At 44.2% G+C, this 21,078-nt stretch overlaps 1 protein-coding gene across 3 annotated transcripts in view; it reads right to left on the bottom strand.

The window, feature by feature from the left end:
- Window positions 1–21,078, bottom strand: part of atrnl1b (attractin-like 1b) — a 152,721-nt gene that overhangs the window by 99,405 nt on the left and 32,238 nt on the right. For 2 of the 3 annotated variants that reach the window (XM_083634577.1, XM_083634579.1), the window contains exons 9-17: window positions 20,320–20,503; window positions 18,979–19,133; window positions 17,536–17,620; window positions 16,056–16,276; window positions 13,908–14,026; window positions 13,529–13,661; window positions 5,686–5,873; window positions 5,095–5,308; window positions 543–734 (exon numbers count right to left, since the gene is read on the bottom strand). In XM_083634577.1, coding sequence (XP_083490703.1) covers window positions 543–734; window positions 5,095–5,308; window positions 5,686–5,873; window positions 13,529–13,661; window positions 13,908–14,026; window positions 16,056–16,276; window positions 17,536–17,620; window positions 18,979–19,133; window positions 20,320–20,503 — 1,491 coding nt within the window. The remainder of the gene's footprint in view (window positions 1–542; window positions 735–5,094; window positions 5,309–5,685; window positions 5,874–13,528; window positions 13,662–13,907; window positions 14,027–16,055; window positions 16,277–17,535; window positions 17,621–18,978; window positions 19,134–20,319; window positions 20,504–21,078) is intronic. The other variant, XM_083634578.1, reaches the window with a different exon arrangement.

Genomic DNA, 21,078 nt, shown 5'->3' with positions numbered 1-21,078 from the left:
CACTGGGGGTTCACAAAATTCCGATCTGACACAGGCATTCCCATAATGCACCTCTCACAGGCTTCCTATAATGCAGCTCACAGGACCTAGTTATTTGTAAGCATCTCTGGAGCTGATTCTTGATGTGTGGCCGTTTTTAAACTCCCCAAAGCTACTGTAGCTAATGACAGGTGGTTAAAGTCCATCCCCAGCTTGGCCAACAGGGAAATCTAACTGGTTATGGAGACTATGTGCCGGCTAATTGGCTATTACAGAACCAAAAGCAACTTCCCTGTCAGCCAATCACAGGAATGTAATAGCATTTTCCCTCTGACACAGGCTGGGGCTATTTTCCACCCTTAACCTCAGTGATGGGTATCGACCGCTTACAGATGGAAATCTAGGATAGCCATCAATGGCTACCCTTCATGTCCGACTGTAGACTTCAAAGGGGCCATCCATGTATGGGTTGGGTTTAGAAGAAGATAGATAAAGACGAGAGAGGATGAGAGAGAAAATAGGAGAAACCAACTGATCGACACACAAGAGACACACATTCTTACCCAGACAGTCTCCAGTCTGCCATTCCAGACACTGGCCATAGGGGAAGGAGATGACGTAGGCCGTGGAGTCGACGCAGCGCTGGGCACTGCCACACCACATGCACTCCATGGCCTGGCTGGTGCAGTTGGCACAGTTGGTGTGCAGCGAGCAGGGCTTCTTACAGGACAGACGGGAACTCTGATTGGGATTACCTGAACAGAAGAGCCAATTCATACTAATGCCAGTGTTTCCCATACATAAAGGAATTTGTGGCGGGCCGCCACAATAATATTTTGACTGCCACAATAAGATGTTGACCCAAAAAAAAAAAAAAAAAAATTTTTTTTTTTTTTTTTTGCAGTGCACCTGAACGCAACATGCAAGATATCCGCTGAATAAGTGTCCAATAAATGTTCATGTCATTCTGGCCAATACTTCTGTTATAGCATTTCAGTCTGGAATATGGAATATCTTTCAATAATCTATGATTTAGCTGCTAAATTGTCAAATACCGCCATCTGCTCGCTACCCAGGCACTTATGTATGTACTTAACCTAACTAACTTAACCTAACTAACTATCCAGTGTGCACAACACTGTCAGCGTAAACTCCGGCTGACACCCCAAAAACCTACAATCCGCTACAGAAAAATGTATATTGTTTGTTTATTAACTGGCCCCTGGCCTTCTATCATTTCACGAAAGTGGCAAAGCAAGTTGAGTATCCCTGACCTATAGGGAGAAATTTAGTTTGTCATTGTAAACCCACAGCACAGTAATGATGACATGTTCTTCATAGATCTAGCCTTTTAATTTTGCTCTTAAGCTTTCTCAAAGTACACCAAATTCATGCATTTTACTTTAAAATGTTTAACTAGAACGACCGCAACGCGGACTTATGCCTCCGCCATTAGTTCATTCTTGAGTCCAAGTGGATGTTGGAGCCAAATTGGAAGAAATTGCATCAAGGCGTTTCTGTGCAGAATTGGATATTTGAGCCAAATGTGAAGAATATTGGTCAATGTGTTACTGAGATATGGCGTTACCGAGCTTGAAAATGGCATTTGTTAGGTCACTGTGACCTTGACCTTTGACCTTTGATAACCAAAATGGAATCAGTTCATCCTTGAGCCTAAGTGAATGTTTAAGGCGAATCTGATGAAATTCCGTCCAGGCGTTCCTCAGATATCGCGTTAACAAGCTTGAAAATGGCGTTTTTAGAGGTCACAGTGACCTTGACCTTTGACCACCAAAATCTAATCAGATCATCCTTGAGCCTAAGTGAATGTTTAAGGCGAATCTGATGAAATTCCGTCCAGGCGTTCCTCAGATATCGCGTTAACAAGCTTGAAAATGGCGTTCGAGAGGTCACAGTGACCTTGACCTTTGACCTTTGACCACCAAAATCTAATCAGATCATCCTTGAGCCTAAGTGAATGTTTAAGGCGAATCTGATGAAATTCCGTCCAGGCGTTCCTCAGATATCGAGTTAACAAGCTTGAAAATGGCGTTGGAGAGGTCACAGTGACCTTGACCTTTGACCACCAAAATCTAATCAGATCATCCTTGAGCCTAAAGGTTCTTGCACACAGAGTCCGAATTGTTCGCTGCGTTTTTTTAATCCGTCATCCGAAAAAAACACGTCACGCACAGATACCTTGCACACTGAGTCCGATGCGTTAATTATCCAATATTCGTTGCGAAGATTCGCAACGAAAAGAAAACTACCGCGATCCTATTGATCCACAACTGGCAGTGTGTCTGTGTGGCTCTCTCTCCCCCCCCCCCCCCCCCCTTCCCCATACACACACACACACACACACACACACACACACACACACACACACACACACACACACCGCGTTCCAAGCTGGTCTGCAATCACCCGGCACATTCTGTCTTTTAATTCCGAATCTCTGTATTCCTGCTTTGTCATAAAATGCTTTGTGCTGGGAGACGAACTGAATTAACTTCTCAGACGCCATTTTTCATTGTGAATAGCAACACTACGGCAGCTCTGAGTGGTCAAACACCTGTCAAAACGATTTCATGGATGCGGAAAAACGCAGAAAATCGAACCTCGTCCGAAAACTTAAATGACGGACGTAATTGTCGGACTCGGTGTGTCAATGATGATTGACACAAATGAGGTCGTATTTTTATTTTTTTCGTGCGTCAATTTCGGACGAAAAAACGGACTCTATGTGCAAGGACCTTTAGTGAATGTTTAAGGCGAATCTGATGAAATTCCGTCCAGGCGTTCCTCAGATATCGCGTTAACAAGCTTGAAAATGGCGTTCGAGAGGTCACAGTGACCTTGACCTTTGACCTTTGACCACCAAAATCTAATCAAATCATCCTTGAGCCTAAGTGAATGTTTAAGGCGAATCTGATGAAATTCCGTCCAGGCGTTCCTCAGATATCGCGTTAACAAGCTTGAAAATGGCGTTCGAGAGGTCACAGTGACCTTGACCTTTGACCACCAAAATCTAATCAGATCATCCTTGAGCCTAAGTGAATGTTTAAGGCGAATCTGATGAAATTCCGTCAAGGCGTTCCTCAGATATGGCGTTAACAAACATCCGTACGGACGGACATCCGTACGGACGGACAACCCGGATCCATAATGCCTTCGGCCTGGCTTCGCCGGCGGAGGCATAAAAAAATCTCGTGGGGGGCATGCCCACCACAAATACTGAAAATCCTGTGGGAAACACTGCTAACGCCGTTTGAAAAGTGCGACACCTACACTTAATGGCTTGCATCATAAGGTAACTTACAAATCCACTAGCTTAGCTATTTGAAGAATTTTGATTGCAGAACAGTAGCATATTTTAATGTGTTAATCATCTATTTTTGTGACAGCAGAATCAACATTTGGTGAACATTCTGGTTTACCAAAAGGTGTAAATATACCCCTTGGTATTGGTACATCGGCAGACACCCTATGGCGCGCCTCTCAAGTTACCCTCTTTCCTCTCAGACAGGCAGTATTATTCTCAGTCTGATACGTTACCGTCCTAACCTGATGCTGCCAGATGAAACCAGCAGCTTGTTTGTTTATCTCTTCTTCCAACCATTCATCAACAGTAAGTCCACCAAATAAATTACAATTAACAACAAAACAATCCATTTAGCATCAACGCTGTAAGCTAGATGCTGCTTTCTGCACAGCTGTTTGTTACAGTTAACTCATGTGATGATGAGCATATCAGGTGTTTGTTACAGTTAACTCATGTGATGAGCATATCAGCTGTTTGTTACAGTTAACTCATGTGATGATGAGCATATCAGGTGTTTGTTACAGTTAACTCATGTGATGAGCATATCAGCTGTTTGTTACAGTTAACTCATGTGATGAGCATATCAGCTGTTTGTTACAGTTAACTCATGTGATGAGCATATCAGCTGTTTGTTACAGTTAACTCATGTGATGAGCATATCAGCTGTTTGTTACAGTTAACTCATGTGATGATGAGCATATCAGCTGTTTGTTACAGTTAACTCATGTGATGAGCATATCAGCTGTTTGTTACAGTTAACTCATGTGATGAGCATATTGTTACAGTTAACTCATGTGATGAGCATATCAGCTGTTTGTTACAGTTAACTCATGTGATGAGCATATCAGCTGTTTGTTACAGTTAACTCATGTGATGAGCATATCAGCTGTTTGTTACAGTTAACTCATGTGATGAGCATATCAGCTGTTTGTTACAGTTAACTCATGTGATGATGAGCATATCAGCTGTTTGTTACAGTTAACTCATGTGATGATGAGCATATCAGCTGTTTGTTACAGTTAACTCATGTGATGAGCATATTGTTACAGTTAACTCATGTGATGAGCATATTGTTACAGTTAACTCATGTGATGAGCATATTGTTACAGTTAACTCATGTGATGAGCATATTGTTAGTTAACTCATGTGATGAGCATATTGTTACAGTTAACTCATGTGATGAGCATATTGTTAGTTAACTCATGTGATGAGCATATTGTTAGTTAACTCATGTGATGAGCATATTGTTACAGTTAACTCATGTGATGAGCATATTGTTACAGTTAACTCATGTGATGAGCATATCGGCTGGCTGACGTCTGGCTGACTCAATGGGGTCGGGGACTATTTCTTGTCTTGGACTAACACACTCGGCAAAAACTTTGTTATTTTGAGAGCAAATGGCCCCAAAATATGAACACCTTTTGTTTATAGCTTGTATTTTGTTGGTAACTGTTGTAGAATCGCAATATTACACTCAAGGGTGTGCTTTACCGTGGTTATTGGCACTTCAGTGACGTGTACGGACCTCGGCTGAAGCCTCCTGTTGCATCACCGTCGTGGCAATAACCACGGTAAAGTACGCCCTCTTGTGGAATATTGCTTAATTGAACTGTAATTGCTGTGTGTTTTAAAACCTTTTCGAAAGCGGGAAATCATCTGTGTATGTGCGTGTGCATGCGTGTGCGTGTGCATGTGTGTGCGTGCGTGCGTGTGCATGTGTGCGTGCATGTGTGTGTGTGTGTGTGCGTGCGTGCGTGTGTGTGTGTGCGTGCGTGTCTCTCTCATACCGGCAGCCTTTTCACAGATGAGCCCGCGGGCCGTGGCGGTGCAGGGGTTGGCCCTCAGGCCTGACACCTGTGGCTCCTCCAGGTAGGCACAGAAGCCAGAGTCACTGGGCTCGCCGGGCAGCCAGCGCAGGCTGCTGTTGGTGAAGGGAGACATGTCCTCCCAGCCCCAGTACGACACGTTGATCTTCCTCAGACCCACCCAGGGGGACAGCTGCTGTGGGGACAAGGCAGCAGGGTGTCCAACAGCATACACACATATTAGGCTGTGCCTGCTGAAGGCCACTGGGAACGGAGATTTATTAACCAAAAAAAAAGGAAGAAAAAAAAAAAGAAATCGCAAAATAGTTGCGAAAGTAGTTCCTATTCCAATTCAAACAGAATCAAAAAGGTAGCGTATAGCAAAGCAGTAAGTGGTGTTCACTTTGGCTCTCTATGGATGATGGCCTACACAGTAAGAAAGATCACTCCTGACACACACCATCACCTGGCTTCTGAGAGTAGAAGATTAATGTTTGAGTCATATCATCATGCATGACCCAAAACATTATATACCAACATCGGTTTTGCATTTCCAAGGGATTTTTTTTTTACCTTGTCCTGCTGCTGGAGCTTCTTCAGCTCTTCAAGAACATAGTCCACTTGCTTGGTGGTGGTGAGCGAGGCGATGTTGCCGTTGAGGTTCTTGCAGTAGTGCTGGGCATTGTCGTAGCTCTCGCGGCTGGAGTTGATCCTCAGGCAGGCCTCCCCCACCTGGCTCCAGCCCTCACTGCACTGCTGGGCTGTGTGTGTAAAAAAAAAAAAAAGTATCTTAAACACTTTGAAGGAAGGAACCTGGGGACACGACACTGCCAATATGTTGCTAAAAATATCTATCTATCTTAATCCAGAACAAAAATAAAGACATCGACGAGCCTTTTCTTTCCTCAAAATATGGCGCATCAACTCTTCAATCATTGAAAGAATAAACAAAAACAGATGTTGCCATTCCATTTAATCCGCATAAAAACAAAAGCAAATAGTTGAAAAGCGTTTCAACAGAAGGCACCATAACAGTACTTGAACTTGGGAGGAAGCCCAATGAAAAGCAGTGTTTCCCATACGTAAAGGAATTTGTGGCGGGCCGCCACAATAATATTTGGACCGCCACAAAGATGTTGACCAAAAAAAAAAAAAAAAAATTTTTTTTTTACAGTGCACCTGAACGCAACATTTTTTTTTTTTTACCTTTATTTATACAGGGAGGGCTCTTGAGAGCGGGCTCTCATTTACAAGGGCGCCCTGGTACAACAATACACATACAGGAAAACAAAATTGCAGACAGACAAGACAAGATTAAATACTGTACTTAAGTACATTAAATAAAACATGCGCACTCCTCGCGCTTGGTACTCTCGATGTGCGCTTTGAAGGACTCTAGGGGGATGAAGAGTTCCAGTTTCAAAATATCCTGGAGACTGTTCCATTTGTTAGGGGCAAAGAAAGAAAAAGCCGTCTTTCCGAGTTCAGTCCTCGCACGTGGAATGAGCAGTCTGATATGAGACTGTGAGCGGGTATGATGACTTGTGTTGTTCTGAGTAAGGAGTGAAGACAGATAAAGGGGAAGCTTTCCAATTAGTGCTTTGTAAATAAATAAAAGGCAATGTTGCTCTCTTCGAGCCGACAGGGAGGGCCAGCCCACTTTTTCATACAGTATACAGTGGTGTGTACAGAAGCCATCACCTGTTATAAAGCGCAGGGCGCTGTGATACACTGCATCCAACGGCTTCAAGGTGGTGGATGAGGCATGCATGTACAGTACATCTCCATAATCAAAAACAGACATTATTAATGAGTGAACAAGTGATTTTCTCGTATGACACGAAAAACAGGACTTATTCCTATACAGAAAACCAATTTTTCTCCGTAGCTTTTTTGTCAGATTATCAATATGTACATGGAAAGAGAGTTTAGTGTCCAGCCAAATGCCCAAGTATTTATAGGAATCAACATACTGTATTTGTTCACCCTGAAGCGAGTGAATGCCAAAACTGTCTTCGACGACAGGGGATTTAGTGAACAGCATCCACTTAGTTTTTTTTTAATTTAGAACTAATTTGAGTTCAAACAGAGACCTTTGAAATGCATCAAATGTAGTCTGCAATCTAGCAGCGGCCTGAGCAGGGGTGGTCCCGAAGCAGTACAAGATGGTATCATCTGCATAATAATGGACGTTACTGTGCTCGAAGGGTAAGGAGATATTATTTATATACAGAGTAAATAGGATTGGGCCGGAGATCGATCCCTGGGGAACGCCCCTGTTGATAGCTGCAAAATTGGATCTGAAGTTGTCGGCAATAACAGCCTGTTTTCTCCCAGACAGGTAATTGGTGAACCATCTGACAGAGAGGTCATCCAGACCGAAGGAAGACAATTTGTTTAACAGGATGGCATGATCTACAGTATCGAAGGCTTTTGATAAGTCTACAAAGACAGCTGCACAATGCTGTCGAGAGTCTATTTTATTTAGTATGTTATTGAGGATAAGTGATGTGGCAGTGACGGTACTATGGCCGGGTCTGAAACCTGATTGATGGGGATGGAGAATGTTGTGTGCATCTAAGAAGGCCCGCAATTGTTTGTTCGCCAGGGATTCCATGACCTTGGCTAAACAACATAACTTGGAGATAGGTCGATAATTATTTAAATCGCTTGGGTCACCTCCTTTAAACAGGGGGGTGACTTGAGCTGATTTCCAAATGGCAGGAATTTCACCAGAAGAAAAAATTAAATTAAGAAGATGGGCAAGCGGGGCAGCAGTGAGGTGCGCACTAAGGCGCAGGAGGAACGGGGCGATGTCGTCCTCGCCCTTGGATTTCTTGATGTTTAGTAGCAGGAGTGAATTACGGACTTCGAAATCATTTACAGGTCTAAATGAGAAACTATCGATATGAGTGGGGGAAATTGGAGTATTTTTTTGTGACGGAGTGTGATTACAACCAGTGGGGTCGGATAGTCTATCAAATAAATGACTTGCAGAAACAAAATGTTTGTTAAATACCTCACACATCTGTGCTTTATCGGTGATTGTATTGTTCTCACAGACAATCTGTGGAGGGAGAGCGGAGGTAGGCATGCTTTTTAATGACTTCACCGTTTTCCAAAAGCTAGCTGAATTTCCCTGGGCATTTGTGAAAGACGCCAAATAATGGTCAGATTTTGCTTTTCTAATTACAGTAATACATTTATTTCGCGTCTTTCGGAAGTGCAACCAGTCAGCAGAATTACCCGTAGATCTCGCTGTAGACCAAGCAGAGTCTCTGAGACGCAAGGCTGTTGAAACTACGTCTGAAAACCAGGGACTAGAGCGATGTTTTATTCTGAAGTTTTTATAGGGGGCATGCTTATCAGTGACAGAATTAAGAATCTGATTGAAATAATTTGAAGCTAACTCAGGATCAGGAATTAAAGATAATCTGTTTAGGTCAGAATGAAACAGATCATGAAGAAAGCCCTGTTCAACAAAATCTTTAAAGTTTCGCTTTCTAATAACAAGCCCTTTCGAATTAAGAGACTTGGTCAATCTAACACAGGCTATCGGGCAGTGATCACTAATGCCTTGGGCAAAAACTCCACTCTGGGGATATTTGAGCGGTCTGTTAGTTAGAATAATGTCAATCAGGGAAGATTTTTCGGGATGTTTTATGTTTGGTCTAGTGGGGTAGCGAATAAGCTGAGACAAATTCAACTCCAAACAGAGTTGTTTTAGGTTAGAGGAGGTCTCTGAGAGCCAATCTAAATTTAAATCACCCAGAATTAACAATTCGGATGCAGCATAATTTGAAAAAATCTTCCCAAGATCTTCAAGAGCTGATTTTGGAGCTGAAGGCGGGCGATACACACCTGTGACAATAATGTGAGCATCACCTCCTACGCAAATATCTAGAGCAACACACTCAAAACATTTAGGAACAGAGATGGCTGAGAGGACAAAAGTGGCTAAATGATCTTTGACAAATATCACCACCCCTCCGCCTTTCGCCTTCCTATCAATTCTATATACCGTAAATTCCGGACTATAAGACGCACCGGTGTATAAGCCGCGGGACCAAAATTGACTATTTTTTTCTTCTATAAGCCGCACCGGTCTATAAGCCGCGGGTGTTTTGATGTTTAATTACCATATGAAAGGGTTCGTGCACAGAGAGGAATGTCGGGAAAGCGATGGCTGTTTGGGGAAGCTCCCATTTATTAACATTTCAACAAAACAAAACAAAAGTCAGGTCACTAATCCCCAGACAAAATCACACAACAATAGGCTATATGTGCAGCAAACCTGTAACCAGAGAAGTCAAGTCACTAATGCTCGTCTTCCTCTTCTTCCTGCGTACTGAAACCACCAAAGTCCTCATCTTCAGTGTCGGAAACGAACAGGTTCAGGGTGGCTTCGTCAACCACTCTCCTCTCTCCTTCATTGTCACTCAAAACCAACGAACTCCTCTTCATCTATAGCTGTGTTTCCATTACAGTTTTTCGCAAAAGAATTGCGATATTTCTACAACTTCGACAATGTACAATTGCGACTTGTAGGCGTTTCCATTGAAGTTGCGTTTGAGTGATTCCCCGTTGCAGCAGCTGCCACAGTGATTACGCACGGGGATCTGCCCCATATCCCGTCCCCTGCATGCTCAAATCCAACCAATGGTCAATGGAAATCCCAACATGAAGTTACAATGCATATAAACGAGCCTGATTATCAATTCAAAAGAAAATGAGTCGCAAAATGTTGCTGGCTGCGTGAATGCAGTCAGCGCGACAGGCAGAGGAAAAAAGGTAGCCTAATAGCCTACAACTGGTCCGATTTAGAGATGGAGGGGGGAAAAGGCTGATTTGGTTCTATAATTGCACCTGAAACGTGTGCAATGTATTAGCCTACTCACAGTCACTGTATTCACTTCAGACAGCACCACCGCACCAGTGTGTGCTTTTCATCCTCTCATCTCGCCGCTGTGCCAAATGCGCGCACACAGGCAGCCTGCTGTCACCATGGACCGATTTCTGCCATTAAACATTATCTAATTTGCCCGGCTACGCTTTTGCACAACACTCGTCTTTCTGCTAGGTAGCGTTGCTTCAAAGTTTTCCACTTGCTGCGGAGGTTTTGACACGGCTATCGAACCTTACTTACCAAACTTATTTTCCGCTCCTTTTCCAAGGGATAATATGGGTCACATGACGTGCAAATGCGAAAAATGTGTTTCCATTACACTTTTGCGATAAACTGCTATATCGACACGTCTGAAAAACCACCTCATGATCATCTACTGCTCGTTCTCATGCTGTCGAGAACGAGCAAAGCTTTTTTTTGGTGAAAGAATCCTCCAGGGCGCTTCTTGTTAACAGTCCGAGTGAGTGGCAGGTCGAACGTCAAAGGCACTTCATCCATATTTATGATCTGCTCCGGTTCGATGGAATATTCCTTGATCTTCCTTTGTGTGAATTCGCCGAAGTTTGTGATTTTCTCCTGGTAGTCGGGGGAGGGAGTTGATGGGCTTGTGGCCGTTTGCTTACCGTAATTACCATATGTAAGTGGTCACGCACAGAGGGGATTGTCGGGAAAGAGATGGCTGTTTGAGGAAGCTCCCATTTACCGTATTACCGTAACATTTCAACAAAACAACATAACACAACACCACCGTTGTTTATTTTTACAGTGCACACAGTGTCCGCGGTGTGGTGAAAAGAGGGCAAGAGAGGAAATTAAAACAGAAGTGGATTTATAGTTAGAAAGAGTGCTAAAAAAGAGAGATTTTTTTTTTTTTTTTTTTTTTTTCTGAAAAAATCCATAGATAAGACGCACCGTTATATAAGCCGCAGGGGCCAAAAAACGGGAAAAAAGCCGCGGCTTATAGTCCGGAATTTACGGTATATTGAAACCGTTGATGGCAACATCAGAATCGGGTACTTTACCTGATAACCATGTTTCAGAAATAACCATAATGTCAGGGGCTGTATTATGTACAAGTACATTGATGAAGTCCATTTTTGGTAAGATACTCCTAGAGTTTAAATGAATGAATTTCAGACCACTGGCAGTCAGAAATTCCTGCGGTGAATTAAAGTCGTGTGAAACAGAGGGGTTCACGTCTTGTGAGGGAACGTTATGAATATGAAGTAAAGGGATATTTAGCAGGTTAGAGTCTATAGCACCTCTAGGTCTCGAGGCGCGGCGAGGGAGACGCTCTTTCGAAGGGGTTAGGACTGAAATGTCATGTAGTTGGTGAGTGTCCATGTTGGCTATGTCTGTCAATGGAAATCCTGACACTGGCCCGCAGGGGGAGCTAGTTGGAGCGACAGTGGTAGCAGCTACCCACGAGGAAGAGTGCCGTTTCCGGTAGGTGACCTGAGTTGTGTCCGCATCCAGTGTGTGGCGAGATATGCAAGATATCCGCTGAATAAGTGTCCAATAAATGTTCATGTCATTCTGGCCAATACTTCTGTGGAATATCTTTCAATAATCTATGATTTAGCTGCTAAATTGTCAAATACCGCCATCTGCTCGCTACCCAGGCACTTATGTATGTACTTAACCCAACTAACTTAACCTAACTAACTATCCGGTGTGCACAACACTGTCAGCCTAAACTCCGGCTGACACCCCAAAAACCTACAATCCGCTACAGAAAAATGTATATTGTTTGTTTATTAACTGGCCCCTCGCCTTCTATCATTTCACGAAAGTGGCAAAGCAAGTTGAGTATCCCTGACCTATAGGGAGAAATTTAGTTTGTCATTGTAAACCCACAGCACAGTAATGATGACATGTTCTTCATAGATCTAGCTTTTTAATTTTGCTCTTAAGCTTTCTCAAAGTACACCAAATTCATGCATTTTACTTTAAAATGTTTAAAAAAATCTCACGGGGGGGCATGCCCCCGCACACCCCTAGGGGGTCTGCGGTCCCCCACCACAAATTCTCAAAATCCTGTGGGAAACACTGAGTACAGTAGGGAACGCAGACATGAAGGAATGACTGCAGGGAAGATGCAGCGGTTCCCAACCTTTTCCAACTCCGGGCCCACAAAGCTTTTCACGGCTCACCTCTGACCCCATAAAGAAATACGGGGGCCAAATGATGCGTTCTCAGAGCATCATTTGTCACTAACAGCATCTGAAACATGTTCTCAGTGTGACAGTTTTCAAGGAGTCGTCCATCAGCGGGGGTGGTAGTGAGAGGTAAACGAAGTGCACTGCCAAGCCTGATAAAACAGCATCAGGATCAGATCTGGAAAGTACATCTCTGCAAATACCAGATGCTGTGTTTTGTTTTGTTTTGTTCCAGAACAGAATCTACTGGATCAGTGGCCTGGGGGGCGGGGGGGGGGGCGGCACACAGACGCGTTTTGACGGTACCATTTTTTTTAAACTGACATATTTGTGTCAAGTCCACCCCTGGGGATACACAGTGATCGAACCAGGCGTTTTGACGGTACCATTTTTTTTAAACTGACATATTTGTGTCGAGTTCACCCCTGGGGATACACAGTGATCGAACCAGGCGTTTTGACGGTACGATTTTTTTTAAACTGACATATTTGTGTTGAGTCCACCCCTGGGGATACACAGTGATCGAACCAGGCGTTTTGACGGGTACCATTTTTTTTTAAACTTGACATATTTGTGTCGAGTCCACCCCTGGGGATACACAGTGATCGAACCAGGCGTTTTGACGGTACAATTTTTTTTAAACTGACATATTTGTGTCGAGTCCACCCCTGGGGATACACAGTGATCGAACCAGGCGTTTGACGGTACCATTTTTTTTTAAACTGACATATTTGTGTCGAGTCCACCCCTGGGGATACACAGTGATCGAACCAGGCGTTTTGACGGTACCATTTTTTTTAAACTGACATATTTGTGTCGAGTCCACCCCTGGGGATACACAGTGATCGAACCAGGCGTTTTGACGGTACCATTTTTTTTAAACTGACATATTTGTGTCGAGTCCACCCCTGGGGATACACAGTGATCGAACCAGGCGTTTTGACGGTACCATTTTTTTTAAACTGACATATTTGTGTCGAGTCCACCCCTGGGGATACACAGTGATCGAACCAGGCGTTTTGACGGTACCATTTTTTTTAAACTGACATATTTGTGTCGAGTCCACCCCTGGGGATACACAGTGATCGAACCAGGCGTTTTGACGGTACCATTTTTTTAAAACTGACATATTTGTGTCGAGTCCACCCCTGGGGATACACAGTGATCGAACCAGGCGTTTTGACGGTACCATTTTTTTTAAACTGACATATTTGTGTCGAGTCCACCCCTGGGGATACACAGTGATCGAACCAGGCGTTTTGACGGTACCATTTTTTTTAAACTGACCTATTTGTGTCGAGTCCGTGCAGACAGTATGTGTGTGTTTCTTCTTCACGCGTGTCTCACTTACCGGGCAAGGCGTGGCACTCCGACTGGTTTTGGTCCCACTGACAGTTGAGATTGAGTGAGCAGCTCTTGCAGTTAGCCAGCTTGCTGCACACCTGCTCACTCCGCACCGGACACTTAGTGAAGTTCTGCACGTTCTGCAGGAGGAGAGGAGGGAACGCAAGAGAAGGAAAAAACGACAAGATCAAAGACAGAACAGGGAGAACGCAGAACAAACCTGTCTAACTGAATCGTGGAAAGGATCCCATTACATGTCGCTACGTAGTGGTTCTTCTGGCCACTTACAGTGTGTGTGTGTGTGTGTGTGTGTGTGTGTCAGTGTGTGTTGGGAGGCACTGAACAGAGACCAGAGGTGCTCTGGTGCCCTCTGCTGGACCACTCACAGAGGTGCAGTTGCTGGAGGCAGAAATGCACTTCTTGTCGTCACACCACTGGCACCCGTTGGTGTTGGCCGTACAGCTGGCACAGTCTGAGAAACGGAAGCACCGCTCGTCCACCGTGACTAACCGAGACATGACAGACAGGGAGCAAATGAGTGAAAGTGTTCATTCATTCTTGCAAATCATACATACAGCACGTAACAGGATGTGAGCTGCCAGAACTGTATAATCAGCGGTGCCTCAGGAGGTCCCTGAAGATCATCAAAGACACAAACCATCCCCACAACAGCCTGTTCTCCCTGTTACCCTCAGGGAGGAGATACAGGGTCCCAAAAGCACGCACAAATCACTTGAGGGACAGTTTCTTCTCACAGGCCACGAGACTCCTTAACATACACAAATAGTGTAGTAGCTGTACTGTACCGTACTGTAGCTGCTACCATTACGTATGTCTAATGTTTAATTGTATGTTTAATTAAGTATATGCTATTTGCACCTGTGCAAACAGAACGTCGACTATGTTTAAGTATGTCTAAAGTATGCACATGCCATGTGCACCTATGTGCAGTGAATATGCCACTGTCTCTGACTTGTCTTATCACTCTACTGCCTTAGTGCTTGTTGTGTCTCTTGTTGTTTTCCTGCACTCATATGCTCTGTTATATGTTGTAAACGGAATCCACAGCATAAGAATTTCACACGTGATACTTGTACTACGGAGTGACAATAAAAATCTTGAATCTTGAATCTACTTTAACAGTATGCTCACCCTAAAATCCAAAATACATATTTCTCACCTGTAGTGCTATTTATCCATCTATATCGTTTTGGGATAGTTGCCTGAGTTTTGGAGATATTGCGTGTAGAGATGTCTGCCTTCTCTTGAATACAATGGAACTGGATGGCACTCGGCTTGTGGTGCTCGAAGCGCCAACAAAATACATTTGAAAAACTCAACAGCAACATCATCTCTTTCCAGAAATCATGACCCGGTTACTCAAGATAATGCAGAGACTTTGTTGTGAGCAGCTTCATGGAGGAACTATTTTCTTTTGCAGTCTTATGTAGGAACTAGCTAGCAGCTAGCGGGTGTAGTTCAGTAAAAAGAAAATAGTTCCTGCATGAAACTGCTCACAACAAGGTCTGTGGATTATCTTGAGTAACGGGGTCATGATTTCTGGAAGGAGACATTGCTGTTGAGTTTATCAAATGTATTTCTTTGGCACTTTGAGCACCACAAGCCGAGTGCCATCCAGTTCCATTGTATTGGAGAGAAGGCAGAAACTCTGCGGCCGATATCTCCAAACCTCAGGCAACTAACACAAAACGATATAGATGGATAAATAGCACCGCAGGTGAGAGGAAATATGTATTTTGGATTTTAGGGTGAGCTGTTCCTTTAAAACATACCTTAACATTATTTCTAGGCGTTTAGACAAAGATTCCTGTCATGTCGGATAGCAACTCATTTCTTTGTAACTCTGTTTGCAATGTAACTTAAAATATAGAGCAGACAGACAAGGCTCCTTCTTCCTGTATGGCGCCCCCCAGACTTGGGTAAAGGAAATGTTGCAGGCATTAGTTAGTTTAGTGTCCACAGATTGTGCATTAGTTAATGATCAAATTAGACTGACTGTCATTTTGAATAGATGAGAGACTCAATTCTATATTTTATGTTAAAAATAATGTAATTATTCTGCATAAAATGTGGACCGCCACTCATCTTATGGAGGAGTTGGAGCTGCAAATGCAAATCAGAAATCAAAACCAAAGCTTACTTCCAATACCAGCTTCGTTGCCATTTTAGTACAGAAAAACTCCTTGGGGAGAAATGAACAGATTTGTGATTTTCCAAAAATACATGAGTCCTGGCTCTCTCTCTCTCTCCCCCTCTCTCTCTTCCCCCTCTGCCCCCTCTCTATCTCTCTCCCCCCTCTCTTTCTCTCACACACTATCTCTCTCCCCCCTCTCTCTCTCCCCCCTCTCTCTCTCTCACATGCTTTATCTCTCTCCCCCTCTCTCTCCCCTCCCCCCCCTCTCTCTCTCACACGCTCTATCTCTCCCCCCCCCTCTCTCCTCTCTCCTCTCTCTCTCTCACACGCTCTATCTCCCCCCCCTTCTCTCTCCCTCTCCCCCCTCTCTCTCTCTCACCAGCTTTAGCGGGACAGAAGGGGGCAGGAGTGAGGCTGCCATTGGCCATGTGTGGCTCCCAGGGGAGACAGTGTCCGTGGCTCCAGATGCAGCAGACCCCCTGGGCCTGCCCGGCCTTCACACAGCCCTCCTCTGACAGGAAGGCCTGGCAGCTGGGGGGCCGGTAGACAAGCACATCGTTGAGCAGCACGCTGGAGAAGCCCCCAAACAGATACATAGACCTGAGAGAGAGGAAACATTATGGTAATTACATTCTAATTGCTTAGATAATGATGATGTGTATTTTTCAATTCCAAGTTATTCAAATGATGCCATCACCAGCTGGAATTTCAAATAGGCGCTCAGCCAACCAGAGCCCTGCTGATTAAGCGCTCCAAATGAAGGATGCACCAGTGCAAAGAAATGTGAAAAATTGTAAAATGGTGAAGAAGTAACTCGCAGTGAAAAGGTTCCATTGCGGTTTATGATTAGCAGAGTAGAACAACCTCATCTGTGGCTAGGAATGATAAAAAGCTTATTATCTGTCACTTAGGCACATTCTTAAAACATTTGCATATAGTATTTAAGCACAATTGGGCAGTGGTGGCCCAATGGTTAGAGAAGCGAGCTTGTGACCGGAAGGTCGTCGGTTCAATCCCCGGGACCGGCAGGATAAATCTGGGTGGGGAAAGTGAAAAGGCAGCACTTGCCCACTTGAGCAAGGCCCTTAACCCCAACAGCAACAGTGGAGCTGATCAGTGGCCAGCAGATCAGACTGTGGTTATACTGGTCAGCTTCCAGGTATGAATGTGTGTGTGAATGTGAACAGGGCACTCCTGAAAAAGAGAGCATTGCTCTCAGTGAGACTCCCCCTGTATAAATAAAGGTTAAAAAAAAAAAAAAAAAAAAAAAAAAATCTATTTAGAAGTTAACCAACAATAGAGGGGCTATCCCTCATCCAGGACCAAACAGCAAACGCTGTCATCTCCACTGGGAGAAATGTCTATAAAAACACTGAAACATGGCCATAGATCCAGGCTGCGACGCTGAATCACTGCTGACCAAGATTCTATAGGCCAGACTCACCTGTTGCTGACCAACACATGGCCTTAGCACAGATTCTATAGGCCAGACTCACCCGTTGCTGACCAACACATGGCCTTAGCACAGATTCTATAGGCCAGACTCATCCGTTGCTGACCAACACATGGCCTTAGCACAGATTCTATAGGCCAGACTCACCTGTTGCTGACCAACACATGGCCTTAGCACAGATTCTATAGGCCAGACTCACCCGTTGCTGACCAACACATGGCCTTAGCACAGATTCTATAGGCCAGACTCACCCGTTGCTGACCAACACATGGCCTTAGCACAGATTCTATAGGCCAGACTCACCCGTTGCTGACCAACACATGGCCTTAGCACAGATTCTATAGGCCAGACTCACCCGTTGCTGACCAACACATGTCTTAGCACAGATTCTATAGGCCAGACTCACCCGTTGCTGACCACAGCAGAGTGACCGAAGCGGTTGACGTCTCTGTGCAGGTCCGGCTTGGGCAGCAGCTTCCACTCATCACAGGCTGGGTAAGAGAGGAGAGCGTATTTAGAGGCGACACTGTGCGAATGTACGTCTAGCAATGCCACCCTTGTTCTGTGTGCGGTCATGTACGTGCTTGTACAACATAGAACAAGTGTGATCTTTTCACCATGTCATATTCATATTCATGTCATATTCATATTCATGTCATATTCATGTCATATTCATATTCTTGTACAGCCGTTGGATCCGTTGATAATAAAGTGACTCATTCAGAGGACGTGGATCAGATCAAAACATAATAGGGAGGAAAAGCAAAGCATTTGATGATAGCTTTCTGAAATGTTCATTTCATTCTTGCCCGAGACTCTTAAGGCAGTGGTTCTCAAATGGAGGTCCGGGGACCCCCAGGGGTCCGTGGCACTTTGCCAGGGGGTCCGCGAAAAGTTTTCAGGAAAATAAAAATAAAAACTTTTTTTTTGCAAAAGCGTCATAGTTCAACAAAAATATTTTATGCTTTCAATCTAAAATGGTTCATGGATTACATTCTAATCTAACAAACCTATCAATTTAAATGTCAAGCATGTTACTGTGGAAACAATTAAGCTTAGCCCAAAATCACAAATCAGAATGAGGGGGGCCACGGTATATTTTCTATCTTGTAAGGGGTCCTTGGCTGAAAAACATTTGAGAACCTCTGTCTTAAGGTCCTTACACATCGGGAGCGTTTTTTTTCGTGCGATTAATTTGCACGTCTATAATATTTCCGAACCTATATCAGTCAATGCAACCGTGCATACCAACGGCGAAGTTTCGCCGAGCGTTATTGCGGTGTTTATTTTTTCGAACCACGGTCGATTTTTCAGAAATTCGCTTCCGACCTGTACACATCTGTGGCTGTGATTGACAGGTGGGTCAAAACTCACATCGCAATTTCGTGCCGTATATTCGCATCGCTCTTGATGTGTAAGGACCTTAAGTCTTCATGTTAGTCCTTTAAAGCCCTGCTCCAGTGAACTCAGAAACTATTTAAAATATTCAACATATAGGCCTATAACAAATCTTGAAGGAATATCACTGGTTTACAAAGTAAACTAGGAGGGAGTAACAACTAACTACCGCCAATTAAAACAGCTCTTTCCCACTTCCCCCCGTGGCACATACTTCAGCCTCATTTAGATCTTGACTAGTGGAAGTAATATCGTGTTATCAGTCGAGCGTAAACGTTTGAAATGGGATGATGAGAGTGACACAAGCAGACACAAACTTGGTAACGGCAACACTGCAGAGATCGCCAGTCATCGTATGGCGACCACAATGTGAGCGGGCCCTACCGATGTCATAACCACAATGGGAGGGGGTCCTACCGATGTCATAACCACAATGGGAGGCGGGCCCTACCGATGTCGTAGGCCAGGAAGTCGGCGGAGAAGCACTTGGCCCCGTTGCTAAGCGACGTGTCGTTGTGCGTGTTGCCGCCAAAGATGAGCAGTGTGCCGCTGAGGAGCGCGGCCGAGTGCAGGTATCGAGGGAAGCCGCTCTCTCTCAAGATGAACCTGTGTGATACAAAGTGTGTCAAAGCAAACAGCAGCATCTCAAGTGTATTTATGCACATAATGAAACAGGAAGTAGGGCTGGGCAACCTATCCATACCGTGATATGAGACTTAGATATTGTCTTCCATTTTGGATATATCGTGATATCTGGGTATGGCATAAGTGTTGTCTTCTTTTCCTGGTTTTAAAGGCTGCACTTGCAGTAAAGTGAATTTTCTGAACGTACCAGACTGTTCTAGCTGTTACTTGCCTTTACAGACTTAATCGTTATACCCACGTTACTAGGGGTGTCACGATATTTCGTCGCACGATATATCGCGATATCGAAACGTCACGATATGCGTATTGTCAGAAAAAAATGATATCGTTAAAAAAAAAAAAAAAAAAAAAAAAATCTTTTTGCTCCTGAATAATAATAGAACAAATTTAGCAGAATCAACACGCATGAGTGAGGGGGTAGACTACTACTGGCATGGCAAAACAGCTCAAGGGGTACATAAGATTACATAAGTTTAGGGACCATTGAGCATGAGTTATTTAAGAAATAGATTGTATACTTTATTTTTCTTTCACCATGCAACAAACATTTAGTTTGTGACAGTGTGACACATTCTATTGCAAGAGAAGCATTATCTTCCATGTTGTTTTCTAGTTATTATAATAACAATTTCCAAAAACAGCATTTGTTTTGTATTTTGTGTATTTCAAATGAAAGACGATTTTTCCAGTATTTTCCCAGGGCTCCCTTGAAAAGAGGTTTCGATTTCAACGGGAAGGAAACCCTTAGCCTAGGTAAACCCAGCCCCCACGTGACCTGCTCTCTCAGTTCTCAGTCACTAGTGACTGAGAACAGGTCTGAGAGCAGGTCACTGGGGGCTGGGTTTACCCAGGCTAGATCACTGGGGGCTGGGTTTACCCAGGCTAGGAAACCCTGTCCCTGCATTTGATTTTGATCACAGTCTTGCTTTAATAAAAGTGCTTGTGACATCTCACATGTGGCTTTGACTTACAACTGAACATTTAGCCCACTTCGTAAAAAAATACAAAGATATAGCACACATATATAGATATACACATATCGTGCGTCGCCATTCAGCCTCAAAACAGCCCGATGTGATTTTGGGGCCCGTCTCGCCCGGCCCTGAATAGAAGCAGTACGTGCAAATGTGTCTGTGTGTTTTCTCACCACGTCCGCGTGTTGACCTCGTAGCGGTAGAGGTCGTCGACGAGGCCGTATTTGTTGGCCGGCAGGGCCTTGTAGCCGCCGTGGACGTACACACTGCTGCTGGCTCTGTCCAAAGTGCTGCTGTGGCCGTACCCGCCCTGAGGAACCGCTCCTCTGGTCTCCGGCACCAGCCACGTGTTGGACCCTGGCCGGGGAGAACAACGCACAGCCTTTTACACAGCATAAACAAGTCTTTGGTCCGACTGTTCCATCAATTAAGAATGGCAACTTTTGGAACCGTTTGCCACATGAAATCAGAGCATGCCCCACGCTTAGCACCTTTCAAACACAACTAAAGGAATGGCTGGTGACAAACCAAACCTGCACACATTCATAGTTGAGCAGTATGTGCTATGTCTTATGCTTTGATGTTTTATGGACAGCAGTGAAATAATTACTGTAATACTATGTATTTTATATTATGTATTAAAGCGTTATTGTGATTTGTACATGCATGTATTTTCCCCCCATTATGCTTATTCTTTTGCTATAGACAGTCCACATGTGTGGGAACGCCCACAAAATGTTAAACGGCTGGCGCGCGAGTGGGGTAAAACCGCCCATATATCTCATGGGCTGACTCACCAAAAGACGGTGCTGCGGCTCTAAACTACAGGTTTGGGGGTTCTAGAGCAGAACACAAGACGTCTGCTCAGATGTGCGTTTACTGCGGTGGTTAAATCCCCGATCGTGTCTGCCTGGGCTGGGCTAGCAGCTAGA

This window comes from Poromitra crassiceps (genome assembly GCF_964638095.1).
Source record: "Poromitra crassiceps genome assembly, chromosome: 4".
In the NCBI taxonomy this organism is placed as follows: Eukaryota; Metazoa; Chordata; class Actinopteri; order Beryciformes; family Melamphaidae; genus Poromitra; species Poromitra crassiceps.
Note: the sequence above shows the minus strand (reverse complement) of the source record. Positions and strands in the feature narration are given on the sequence as shown.